Source organism: Kryptolebias marmoratus, linkage group LG16 (genome assembly GCF_001649575.2).
Source record: "Kryptolebias marmoratus isolate JLee-2015 linkage group LG16, ASM164957v2, whole genome shotgun sequence".
NCBI classification, from domain to species: domain Eukaryota; kingdom Metazoa; phylum Chordata; class Actinopteri; order Cyprinodontiformes; family Rivulidae; genus Kryptolebias; species Kryptolebias marmoratus.
In genome coordinates this window covers 20,441,204-20,454,181 of record NC_051445.1, presented here as the reverse complement: position 1 = coordinate 20,454,181, position 12,978 = coordinate 20,441,204, and the positions used below count along the sequence as shown (strand labels likewise).

The 12,978-nt window shown below is 39.8% G+C and overlaps 1 protein-coding gene across 4 annotated transcripts in view; it reads right to left on the bottom strand.

The window, feature by feature from the left end:
* trak1a (trafficking protein, kinesin binding 1a) overlaps positions 1-12,179 on the bottom strand; it is a 32,784-nt gene extending 20,605 nt beyond the window's left edge. The window contains exons 1-2 of one of the 4 annotated variants that reach the window (XM_025004566.2): positions 11,954-12,179; positions 4,026-4,220 (exon numbers count right to left, since the gene is read on the bottom strand). Coding sequence is in view for 3 of the 4 variants with exons in the window: in XM_017409996.3 (XP_017265485.1) it covers positions 4,026-4,220; positions 7,375-7,378 (199 nt within the window). In the remaining variant the exon portion in view is untranslated. Of the gene's footprint in view, positions 1-1,361; positions 2,116-4,025; positions 4,221-7,374; positions 7,555-11,953 lie in introns of those variants that run through there. The other 3 variants (XM_017409996.3, XM_025004567.2, XM_017409997.3) reach the window with 3 other exon arrangements.
* Between the last annotated feature and the right edge of the window lie 799 nt (positions 12,180-12,978).

The following is a 12,978-nucleotide window of genomic DNA, read 5'->3' as shown; positions in this document are numbered from 1 at the left end:
CTGCATTTTACAGTGAGTGGAAGGAAAACCTGAGACAGGAGGCACAGACCTGCCAAACAGAGCCTTGGCCAAAAAGCCAGATGATATACCACTGTTCTAACCTGCTGTTAGTCACACCTGTCACGTGACCAGGAAGCATCTATGGATCGGTCCTCTACAAATCACACTGATCTGTTTGAGTGGATCAGTCGGTAGAGTCATTACCCACAACAAGTTGCAGACCCAAGCTGCTGCACAACAGTATAACAAGCTGCTGCCACAGACCTTGGTGCACTACATAAATACTAGTTATTGCACCAAAAGCTGTAAAATCTATTAAATAACGGGGAATTTTCTGTGCTGCGGCCAAATGATGGTTGCTGGCTCAGTCCTCTGTTCTCCAAGTTCATATCAAAGGAGCTTTGGCCAAAATACTGAACTGAATTTGCTACTGATGGGTTAATTGGCATACAAGTGTATCCATGTACTGTACTCAGACTGTATAGCCTTAATAGTTGACATATGAATGTGTGAGTGACTAAGTGAACATGATTCATACTGTCAACAAGACTATAAAAGCTCTATAAAAATCAGATATTTAAATAGAAGTGATTATTTCCCTGCTTGGGATTTGTTAAGGAACATGTCCTTTAATTGTGTTCAACCATATGATATTCGTTTTGTCACAATAATTATCACCCGCTGCTGTAAGGTGAAAGGTGGATGATAATGTTACTGTGTCTGTACGTGCGTGCATGTGTGTGTCCGGAGAGCAAATATTTTCATGAACCACTGGACAGGTTGTAATGAAACTCTCATTGTAGTGGAGCACCATCCCCAACTCATACTCTAAGCACTGATTACTCCAGATCTGTGTAAAACATTGACATAGCAGGTGGCAGATAATATCCATTCTTTCAAGGAATGCTACTTTCATTTCATTAGGTTGCTTGTTTTTGAATTTATAAACTTTTACAGGGCTGCAAGGTGGCACAACATCCTGGGTTTGAATCTCGGTTGGGGCCTTCTGGTGTGAAGTTACTGTGTCCTGCAGGCTCATGTGTGTGTCTGTGTTTTTTCTCCTGTTAGTCCAGTTTTTACCCACAGTCCTAAAACATGCATGTTAGGTTAAATGACAACTCTAAATTGGCCCTAGATGTGTTACAATAATTACAATAAAGTCATTCCTTTTGTACAATATAATCTTCATAATGGGAGCTAAGAAGTAGTATTTTACTATTTCATACTATCCAAATAACTACTATGCTTTTTAACAAAATCAGTAGCCTTTTGTTTCTACTGTACATACCTAAGATCACAGCTCAAACTGACTCTGCAACGACTATATATATCTGCATAAAATTAAAAATGCAGGGTCTTACCATCAGTGCACTCTTCATAGTACCAGTCCAGTTCATAGTAGTCAGCCTTGACAAACCTCTGGCCTCTGGACTGGCCTCGTCTCTTCATCCTCACTGCTTGTTCAGACAGGTGTACCAATGTTGTTGCATTTTTAGTCCTAGCATCTCTGGTATATCCAATATCCCAGCATTGTCAGGCAATGTCAAGTTTTATTGAGCTCTAATTAATTACAGGCAGCATCCAGTGATCCCAGCATGCTTAGCAGTGAGCACACAGTGTTGGTAAGAGTCCTTTAATTCTCATCATTCGTCCTTTCTGTTCCACAACTATAAACAGCAGCGTGTCAGTACATAATGCTCAATTTGTTGGCATTGTTCTAGCATATCAGCTTATCAAATTGTCACTTGCATCAACAGCTAAGAGAAAATAGCAAAACAAAAGTCTCATTTTGTCAATCAGGGATTCTTTACCATGTTGGCAAAATGCTTCATCTTCTATCAGCCTCTCATTATCCTTTAGTGTGTGTCTTCTATCTGCCCATCAGTTTACCTCCGTATTTCCAAAGCTTCAAAACAAATTTCTTTATCAGAACATCCCTTAGTAGCTTCAGGTCTTGTAGTCTTCTGCTTCCTTGTCCTTGGTCCAGTATTGGCTTCTTAAGGTCAAACAATGGCCTTTATCTTCCTCGCTCCAACATCCCTTTCTTAGCGACAGAACTGATTCTACACATGAAGCGCTGCACCTCCTACAAGGAGTCAATGAATACAGAAACAGAGACAGCAACACCAGCACCAGCAGCAGTCACGGGTTTTGCAGCAGAAGTGATGCTGCTGATGAAACGTGGGGTGGGCAGGCTTACAGACAAGTCTACAGCCAATAAAAAGGCGAAGTACTGCCGGCATGCTCCCTCCCACTACTGCATGTCAGCATTTCCCTCCTCCTCTCCTCTACTTTTGTCCTTCTGAGCGGTTGCTATAGTAACAGGCTCCGACTCCAAGGCCTTTCAGCATGTAGAGGCACATTTAGTAGGAAAGCCATGTAGCGTTGGCAGAGGTGACGTGGCTGGCCCAAAATGAATCAACACAACAGCTATTAAAAGATCAGTCATTGTCTAAGGAGTGACGAAGCATGTGCACTACCGGTGCGAAGCTCATCAGGCCACACAATGCAAACATACGGTCCATTTAGTACCAACATCAACAAAATACAACAACCTGGGTTGTGCTAATTACGAGGTAGATGGATTAATCCATATGTGATTGTAAATATGAAGCATCAATGTAGCTACTGCTGAGAAAATGACCTATGAACGTGGCATAAATTATATTTCTGTTAGAAATTCTGCTTGTGTAACAAAATAAGGCCTTATAAGATTCCACTTTTAAATTCAGATGAAAGATTAGCCTGGAAGATTTGTCACTACCCACATATATAGACACACAAGTATACAATTTTAAAGAACAATTTAAGATTTAATAAATAAAAAAACATAAACACTATTTGCTGCAAGTTAAAAACATGTTGTTTTTTTACAACACCGGATTTAAGTATGAAGTGTTGCTGATCACCAGTCTGATTTCTTGAAAAGCTAAACCTTTGTTTCATCTGAACATGTAGAGAGCTGCTCTTGATCGGCACCATGTCATCATGTCCTACTCATGTAGCAGGTCGCATCAGTAGCGACTCAGTGTGTGTGTGTGTGTGATTCCCTGCTAACACACACACTGCTGTAGTTCTACAATCAGGTTAGTCCTTCACAAGTAAACATTTACATATGATCATCTTTATCTTTCTGATAGTTGGCACAATAATTAAATACCTGAAGCTTTAGGAGCCCACAGAGGTGGAAATAATCAAACACTGCTCATAAATCATGGTCCCTCGGGGTGCAAACACCCAGACCATCTGTCGGGGTAATAATGAGAACCAACATGCCACCAACAGGGATCAGGAAAACCAGGAAAGTATGTGAGAAATACAGTTAGCAACAAGTAAAAAAGCAATACAGACTTTGTAGCAAAACACTCCTCTCAACTGTTTCTAAGCTTCTGATGTAACAATCTTGGTGTTGTATCTTTGCCTGGCTGTCTATGAATCTATAGACCAAAGTGACCTTGTTGTCACAGAGCACAGAGGTGAAGTCTAAGTTTTCAGTTCAGGCTATAAATGAGAGATGTAATCTAATTTTAGAAATCATTTTACCCTGAGTCACAATTCAAGCAGGCAGGAACAAGAAATGAATAATTGATGGAAAAAAGACAAAAAAAAACCCCAAACAAACACATTTGCCCTGTTTGCTGTATGAAATGTGTGCACGTGTTTTTTGGAACCCTGTGTGTTTGTTAGTTTTTTATTTGCATGCAAATGTGTGTGTGTGTGTGTGTGTTTACAATTGAAGCAATGGCAACCACGAGGCAGTTTGATTGGACAAGAGTAGACATGTGCATAGACACACAAGAGCTGAGTGCAAGAGAGGGCTAAACATTAATCCAAGAGGCATGTTTGTTTTGGTAACCATGCCCAGCAGACTGATTCCATCTTAGACTCTCAGTCAACATAAACCTCTCAAAGTTAAACTCGAATAACATTCGTCTGAAAGTTCAAGGGTCTGATTTGTAGTGTGTTGTAGATTTAAATCAACAAGCCTGCCAATAACCTTTAAAAACAGCGTGTGAACAACTTACAGAAGTACTTGAGGGTCTCTTCTATCTGTTCAGTGGTGAGGTCGAGGGCAGCGTCGGCATCCACGAGCGGCGTGTGCAGCCAATCATCTTGATCATAACCAAAGACGGTGTCGGCCCTCAGCTTGTAGAGAGGCAGCTGCTCCTCCAACAGGCTGATAATCTCAAGTTCTGGCAAGTCCGTACTGTTACACACATCTGCACAAAAAAGAGACAGAAACTGGTCTTTAAAATCCATCAGAGAAGCAGCAAGAAAACAAAATGTCACTTCTGTAGCTGTAAACAGTTGTCAAACTACCAGGAGTGTAACCTCTCATTAGGACGGGTTAGTTTATTTTAACAGGTGTCACATCTTCTGTTCATTTGGAATACAGATTTTCTGAGATCCTCTTTTCTAAATAAATGTTCCTCATTCTTTGGATGCAGATGGAAAGTTGAGTCCAACAACACATTTACAGTAAAGTCGGTTAAACTTACAGGTGTATGAGGCCCTCTGGTGGACCATAGAGGACATAGTTTGATTCATAGCTGAAAAATGGAAACCCAATGAAGCCTTTGGTCATTCATGTTCAAATATAAGCTAGGTCGCAAAACCAAAAACATGAAAGAGTCATGCAGAACATTTATATAACGCCTTCATTCAAAAAAACTGCAACAAACACAACTTGAATCCATTTTATGGGCCTCAATCTGGTCTGGTGCCTTTAAATACGTAATTGCTCAAATGATAAAAATCAAAAAATGCTGCAAATTTAGCAACACACGCTTTTATTTATTTGTATACATGAGAACTACCTGGCTAACCATAAGACCAGACAGGTAAAAAAATAAGGAAAACAGAAACAAAACCCAAACCAATTCAGATGAAAAATATAGACACTTTTATTATACTGAAAAAGCACAAACGATTTCATGTTATCTTTGTTATTTGTATTTGCAATTGGTAAAAATAAATGACTTTATTTATACATTAACATACTGAGGCCATATGACTCCAGAAAGTCTCTCCATTTTAGAGTCAATGACAGCTTTCAGCTGCAAAGCACCATTACAGACACCATATTTCAACTCTAGGTTTCCACAGACATACACAAACAACCCAAGCTCTTTGCTCTGGTGCTCTGTTCTCACACCATTTAAGAGTGCTATTAGAAGACTCTACAGAAATGTGAAACAAAGAAGCCCATGAATTAACACTGAATGAGAAATAACATAAGGCAAAAAAAATAACGTCCTTTGTTTCATCGCTCTGTCACTCCACCGCCTGTTTGTCGACGACTTCCTGACAATGCCGTCTCTTACAGTTCGCTAATCCAGACTGAATGACCGACTGTGCTGAAAAACACACACAGCAGCTGGTGATTCATTCTGCACATTCACTGGGGTTTCAGTACAGAAGGAAGAACAGAGTTCCCACCATTACCACAAGCACATATTTGGACTCGACTACCTTTCGTCAACTTAAAAACAAGTATCGTTTCTTGTTACTGTCTCTGGACAATCGTTTGACTTACATAGTTGTCTCAAGAAGCTTTCTTTTGCTACACAAAGCACATATCAACTCTTTAACACACACAAGTTTAAGCAAACCTGTTTTCTGAGGAAGATGCTGCTATTCCTTCCCTTATAGACAGCGTGGCATGTTTGATAATAACAACACAACCTTTCTGTGCTAAAAGCTGACAAAAGGTTTGGCACAGTGTGCTTTGTTTTCACATTTAAGGTAGTATCTCATTGGGTTGCAACTATTGGCAACTAGTTGTCGAATGGCATATATGAGGGAGTTTCCAAAGTGTCTCAAAATGATTGTTGGGGTTCTCAATTTTGAAACAATGTGAAAGGCCTAGAATACAATTTTGCAAGCCACGCACACAAAAATAAGCCGTGATATTCAAAAAATTGGCTGCTCAAGTCACAGGCCGCATGGTTGGCTGATCACTTGGTCACAAACAACTGAAAACCTGCCTATTTTCGCTCAGCTTTCTCACAATTTTAAGTCTCCAACTACTTTCCAACAGTCGCAGACCACCTTTAACAATATCTCTGCCTCAAAGATCAATTAAAAAAAGTCTTGTAACTAGGGCTGCACATTATATCAAATATTTATCACCATTGCAATATTAATGTACCAGTATTGATATCACAATAGATTGCAATAAATCCCAGACACAAACTGCATGTCAATAATAGTTTTGGCAATCAGACAGACCTCCACTGTCATAAATGCCCACAGCTGATCAAGATGATAGCTAAGATGCTAAAACATATGTAGAGTGTTGGGAGCTCTGATTGAGAAAAAGAGAAGAGTGATGGAAATATGTTTCTCACAACTGATTTTGTTGCAGTATTCAACAATGATATCACATAAATGTATCAACATCAATTGTCTAAGCACTGTTTTCACAGCTCTGAAACAGAACCTTTTGAGTCAAATGGGTTATAAATAGTTCAACAAATGTCCAGGCTGTTTTTGATGACTAAGTGTATGAGATTTTCTTGGTTGCATTAAATTTGCTAACCTACAAAATGATTCCTCGTCAGCGACAGAACTGACCAAAGACATAATTTTCCATTTGTTAGAGGAATAAAAGTAGACTTGGTGAAAACAACTTGGCTTCTCAAGTGATCAGAATCAATAAATGTTGATGATAAACAACTAAGAATTTCAAGTTCAAGGTCAGTATTCAAATGTAAATACAGAGAAGAGGCAGAGAGAGAACCCAAGCTGCAGGGACAAGCTGACAGTAGGAGACCCCAACAACCACTGGATCGTTAACATTTAAAGGCAAGACTAAAAATTCGATGAATCCACAAACGTTTGTGAACGAAAGGCTAAAACTTTAGGAAACATTCAAAATGAATAGTAAAAAGTGACTTTGTGTCTTCGTATCCCTATCAGCTGAACCACACCTTCAGTAATGTGTAACCTTAAATTAGGCAACTGAGAAGACAAGCATGTGAGCTGGTCTCCAACCAGACACATGGTCCTGGTGTCGGATGGCTGAACCACCTGAGTGTAACCTCTGAAATGTTGTTCAACATGAAGCAGACAGTCTCGGTGCCCTATTCAAGTTCAATATGGAGGGCTAAGGTTAACCATCACAGTGCAGTAGGGCTGCTTGGGGAAAAACCCACCAATATCCACACATTGCATTACTGTAGTCTTTAAAGCACATTGACTTAAAAGCCTAAAAAAGGCAAGAAAATATGTCACAGACAGGCTGAAAGACTCAAGCAAACACAGAGGGAGTTTGAGAGTGAGTGTTATTCTGCTTTTATGATCCTAAACTTAAAAAACAACAACAAAGCAGCTGAAACAGCCACAGAAAACACTTGTCCCCATTGTACTCACTCATGGTGCCTAAAGCCCGACAGCCACCGGCTCTCCTGTTCCTCAGTCACATTTTCCACTGGTCCAGGAGAGGGACAGAGAGGACAGACAGAAAGAGAGAGCTGGGAGGGTGACAAACAGGAAGAGCAAAAAGAGAGGGTGCTAAAAGTTTTTAGAGGACGGCACTGGGTGGACGAGACAAAAAGGGAGGAAAAGAGAGAGGGAGGGGGGAAGAAACCCGAGCCAAAATGGTCCGTCGGGCCTGACATGCCAATGACGAAAACCACGTGGGCCGTCCCACACTCGCTCTCCTTCTCTCTCTCTCTTTCTATCTATCTCACTCTTAGGGCCAACACACTCAGCGAGGCACATCCTACGAGCTGAGCGAATCACACGCTTTCTCGCTGATCGTGCACAAACACACAGAGTAAAGACAAGCCTAACCCTGTACATGACTAGATATCAGTGCCTGTTTCTTACAACTGCTTGAAAAGGGAGACAGAGAGATTAAAGATGTCATTTTTATTCTGGGCATGTTTAACCGCCAGAGCAACAGGCCAGTGGAAAAGATAATAGTAGTAATGACAGCCTTTGAAAGACTCAGAACTGCTAAAAACACACCCAGTCACCCTGTGCTTTATACATTAAATCCCACCAACACCAGTAATTGGCACAGAAAGATACCAGATATGAGCTCCTGTATTCATCAGCTTAAACAGAATGGTCTTAGAAGCACAGTATCAGCAATCAGATTAGATTGGCTCATTTCTAAACTGTGTTTTCAAAGTAATTTAGCACAAATTAACCACTGACTCATTATTTATTTTAGAAATGTTTTAATAGGTTTTAAGCAATAACTCAAGCTGGGACTTCTGTACCACCAGCAGCGAACTCATGTTTGTTAAAAACCATCTAAAATAACTAATCTGATGCTGATAAAAAAGTACATACAGAATTTACAAAATGTAATTAATTTAAAAAAAAAGAAAAAAATCATTTCAATTACTTCTCTACTCCTGGGCTGACAAAATATATACAAGATCCCAAAATACTTTCAGATAACATTTTAAGTGTTTACTATAAGACTAATTGTATTTTGAACAATGTTTTGTTTGTTTGTTTGTATGTTGGACAGGGTACGTTCTTGCTGCTTTTGCCATCTTTTATGACAAAAAGTTTGTGTATTTAAATAATATTGAACTGAAGAAATCTACAGTTTATTTCTTGGGACTAATTTTCATCCCTGATGTTGTAATACTGATGTAATGGAGCTGAAGCTCAGAATAAGACTGAGATACAAGCAGCGGATGGTCACAGAGGATGCATAATAGATGTTTAACTGAATTCTTCCATGGTGTTTAAATGTCCCAATATTATCGAATACAAAAACAGACCTGTGGCAGGCAAATTTTCCAACCAATAGTGAATCAAATGGACATTTTTCTGCTGTGTCATCACACCTTTGTTTTTTAAAAAATGACTGGACTGGAATTGGTTCACATGAAGATATTATAAAGAGTTTCTTTCTTTTGACTGATAATTTTGTCATTTGAATGAGAAATTCTTTACGAGCTTTAATGTGGTGATGCTGCAGGACCTGAAAACAGTCAGGGTTGTAAGGCGGGGGTGGACAAGACGGGACACGTGTCCTTATCAGAGATTTAAGCAATGCCACAACAAAAGCCCAATTTGAAACTAAACCAAATGTACAAATGGTGAAGACAAAAGTCTGTTTGTTTGTTCTATTGTTAAAGAGGTCAGTTTGATTAAATTGGCTGGGTTTTCTTTTTTTTTACAGTATGTGTGCAATGTAGATCAGAACTGGAGATCCTCAGCTGTTTGGAGTCTTTGTCTCAGCATCTTACATAACTCTCCTTTCTTTTTTGGGGAGCATCCCCCCCTTTCTAATTGTGCATCCTTTAATTTCACTGTTGCTCAACTTGCATCTTACATCACTGCTGGCATGTAACCACAGATAAACAACCTCAAACCAAGGAAGTGAATCATGGGAAGTCTCCTGCCTTATCCAACTTCTCGTGTTCATTCATCCTCTGGATTTAGTGACCATCTCAGAGTTTTTGATAAGTAAGACACAATGTTTGGGAGGTGAGCGTGAAACAGGAGTGAATAAAGTGATGACAGTTTAGGTGATGAACAGTAAATGTTAAACACTGTCAGGATAGATGGTTATCTTGTTGTTATCCCCTTCTCCCAGCAGGGGGCAGTACTGGCTGAATCTCACTGACAGGTCTGGGTGTAAAAGGCACATTACAACACAGGATTTTTCCACAGTATGTCACTTCAACATGTGATTTTGAAGAACTTCCTTTTTTTACACAGTTGCCAGTCAGATACTTATAACAACGAGTCTGACTGTCAGAAAATAAAAAATTTGTCTTCCTTTCTTCTTTTAAACAAGTGGAATTTCTAAAAATCACTGTATTTTAACAACTTAAATAAATAATTCAAACCAACTATCAAAATATGATTGCAGATAAACAAACAAAAAGTGTGATTTTGTTATGAATTCAGTTTTTATGAAAGAGAAACAATAAAGCCTGCATATTGGCTTTGTACGGATGTGAAATTTCTGATGAATAAATTTGGAAGTAAAAAGGATTTAATAAACCTTTAAGTGTAACTCTGCAGTATACTGTATAGACTGTGCTCCTTTTACATTTCTCCTAAACTTGTTTGTCTAAGCATTGTTGGGAAGCGTGTAAAAGTGGATCCATCCATCACTGCACTAATAACTCACAGTATTAGGATTCAGTGGCAACATGTGCGTGTTGCCTCCCCTCCAGGCCTGGAAGACATTTGTGTGGATTTGGCTGCTTATAATGTCCAAGAAGCACAAGTAATAACAGACTTTTTTAAATTTTGTAGGGAAAATAAAAGAGCAAAGACAGTATACAAAAGCTAAACTTGTTATTTTAGAAATCTCTGAATGTTTAGGTTTTATTCAGCTCTGTTAAAGGGAACCTGAGGTCTGGACTTCGCAAATCTCCCCTGAAGAAAGAACAAGATTTGTTCTTTTGTTTTTTGTTTTCTTTAGCAAATGATGCCACAGGGGTCAGTTGGATTCTAAAATCTATTTGTCCCAACCATTTGAACTAAAAGAATAGCAATCCACCTGCTAAAGGATATAGCAACCATCAGACCTAAAAGGACACAATTCTGTGAAAAAACATTGCTACAAATATTGAAGTCTCACGAACTGAAGGTTGTAAAGCAGTCACAGATACTGTGTCAGGAAAGACCTCCAATCCAATGACTGCAGACACAAAGTTTTGGTATTCGAAGGCTGATGAAGTTGTTACGGTAAACTACTCTGTCTTTAGTTTTCTGTGTTCTGTTCATGTCCGGTCTGTCTGCTCCAAGCTGCTGACTGATCATTTATCTTCTAATTTTAGTCTCACAAATGGACGTTAAACAGAACATCTCCTCTGTTGGACGCAGCAGGCTTTGCTGCAGCCGTTCCTGCATTAAGATCACGTGAGGTCAAGCGTTAGGAGTGGCTCTGTGAGCTAAAACCAGCAGAATGTGTCCATAAAGCAGAATTATTTCTGCTCCAATGAGACTCTTTTTGCTCTGCCTGCAGTCCTGATCTCTGCCGACAGGCGATATAATAAATCTGATGATGAAAGAGGAGTGAAGAGTTTTTGCACCTACTCCAAATGTTTCAAGAACAGCATCTAATTTAATTTGCATATGGGTTTTTTTTCAGGTTTTCTAGGCATTTCTGGGGGAACTGTGAAGGAGTTAAAACGCCCGAGAACTGAAATTAAGATATACTCAATGACTCCAACAACTAGTTGCTCAAACAATTAATCTAGTCCCCAGTCTGATAACTGAGATTGAATAAGACATTCCTGTGTCCTTGAGGACTTTAAGTTCCAGTTAAACAATGTTTAGCCGCACATATCAAATTAGTTTGTTGTTATCACAAGAGACACAAAAGGACACATCACTCAGTGTAATGAAAGCACTGCAGTCTCATTTCAGCCGACTACAGTCAAATCTTAAAAAACAACAAATAAAGAAGTAGGTGTCTGCCTCTAACAGGCTTCATCAGACTGTAAAAACAAAGAAAGCTATCGGACAATTAAATTCTGACAACTACAGGCAGGCTGAGCTCCTCTGCTCTGTGGGAGCAAAGAACAGAGGGGGAACCAGTCGTAATGGGAGGAAGAACTGACAGAAACTGTCCACTGGGAGCTTATCTCGGTTTCACATGCCAACTTTATACACAGAGGAGGTTCCCTGGAGGTCCTTTGTTGACAGGATGCGACATCGGAACGGGGTCAGAGAGAAGGACAGATTCTCATAACTCCACATGGCTCACCCACTGATCCACCGTGTTCTTCAGCTTGCACCGTTTCTTAAACTTTATTCTAAAGCCATTTGAGAAGTTGTAAAACTGTAATGTTATTAACTGAGGTATGTTCTGAAACATGATAATGCTGACAAATGGACTTCTGAAGCAAAGCATATTTGACATATAAATTATTAGTATGCACAAAATGCTGCTTCAACAAAGCTAAATGGACTCACAAAAGTTTCTTCTACCTTCTGTAATAACATATGCATGCAACATTACCGGTAATGGTCTCAGCATCTTTCCAGATGAACTTCTGATGTGCGGCCGGCTGACTCGCCTCGCTGACATATTCCTCCTCTTCCACCTCCTCGCTGGCCAATGGGAGGCCTGGACTGTAGAGCTGAGGTGTGTTTGTGTGTTCGGAGGACAGCTCGGGGGACAGGGCAGTGGAGCAGGAACAAGTGTGGGGAGTCTCAGTCCTTGGGTCCAGCTTGGCGCCGAGTGGTTACCGATTCAAAACAAGACTAGCCATGGAAAGCCAAATGAGCCAGATAAACTAGACTTGTCTTGAGCGCATCACGACGGAGGACAAGTCGAACGTCCACCGACTGACTCACAAGCACAGAACGGACGGGGGGCTGACGTCAAACCAGGACCGCTCGCTCGGGTGTGCAGAGTATTTATTCACCTCATACCTGAAAAGAGAAAGACAAAAGGAGAGAACAGAAAAAAAATAATAATTAAAGTTTTTAATCCGATTGAATTTTGTGCAAAAATACAGATTATTAGGCAATATGTAAATAAATGAAAAAGAAAAAACTGTGGTTAAACAGTCAAGTTTACTTTACTTTACCAAGTAAAGCCATGTTTCTGTATATTCAGTACAAATACAGCTAACAAGTTTATTTCCTTTTACTTCCACCTTTACTTTGGCAAGCAGTATTAGTGTAGTATTTAGAGACATTTATAGACCTGCTTCAAGTATTTATAAACAAACTTGCCTACATGCTGAGTGACTGTCACACAAACTGAACACATGCTCGAGTGTAGATAAATAAAGACATGACTTCACTTCGTACCGTTATCCCCTGATTAAACCCATCTCATGCAGAAACTGTGGAACAATTAACATCTTTGAGTGGGTTAGAATCACACACATCTGTTGACGCATCAAATTTCAATCGGTAAACCCTCTTTGCGAGCCTTACCAGGTGTCATTTTCAGCCCCGTCTTAAAAGTCGCAGCAAGTCAGGACGTTTACGAGAATGAAGTTCGTGCATTTGCAGCAGACTTCTGCACTGGTG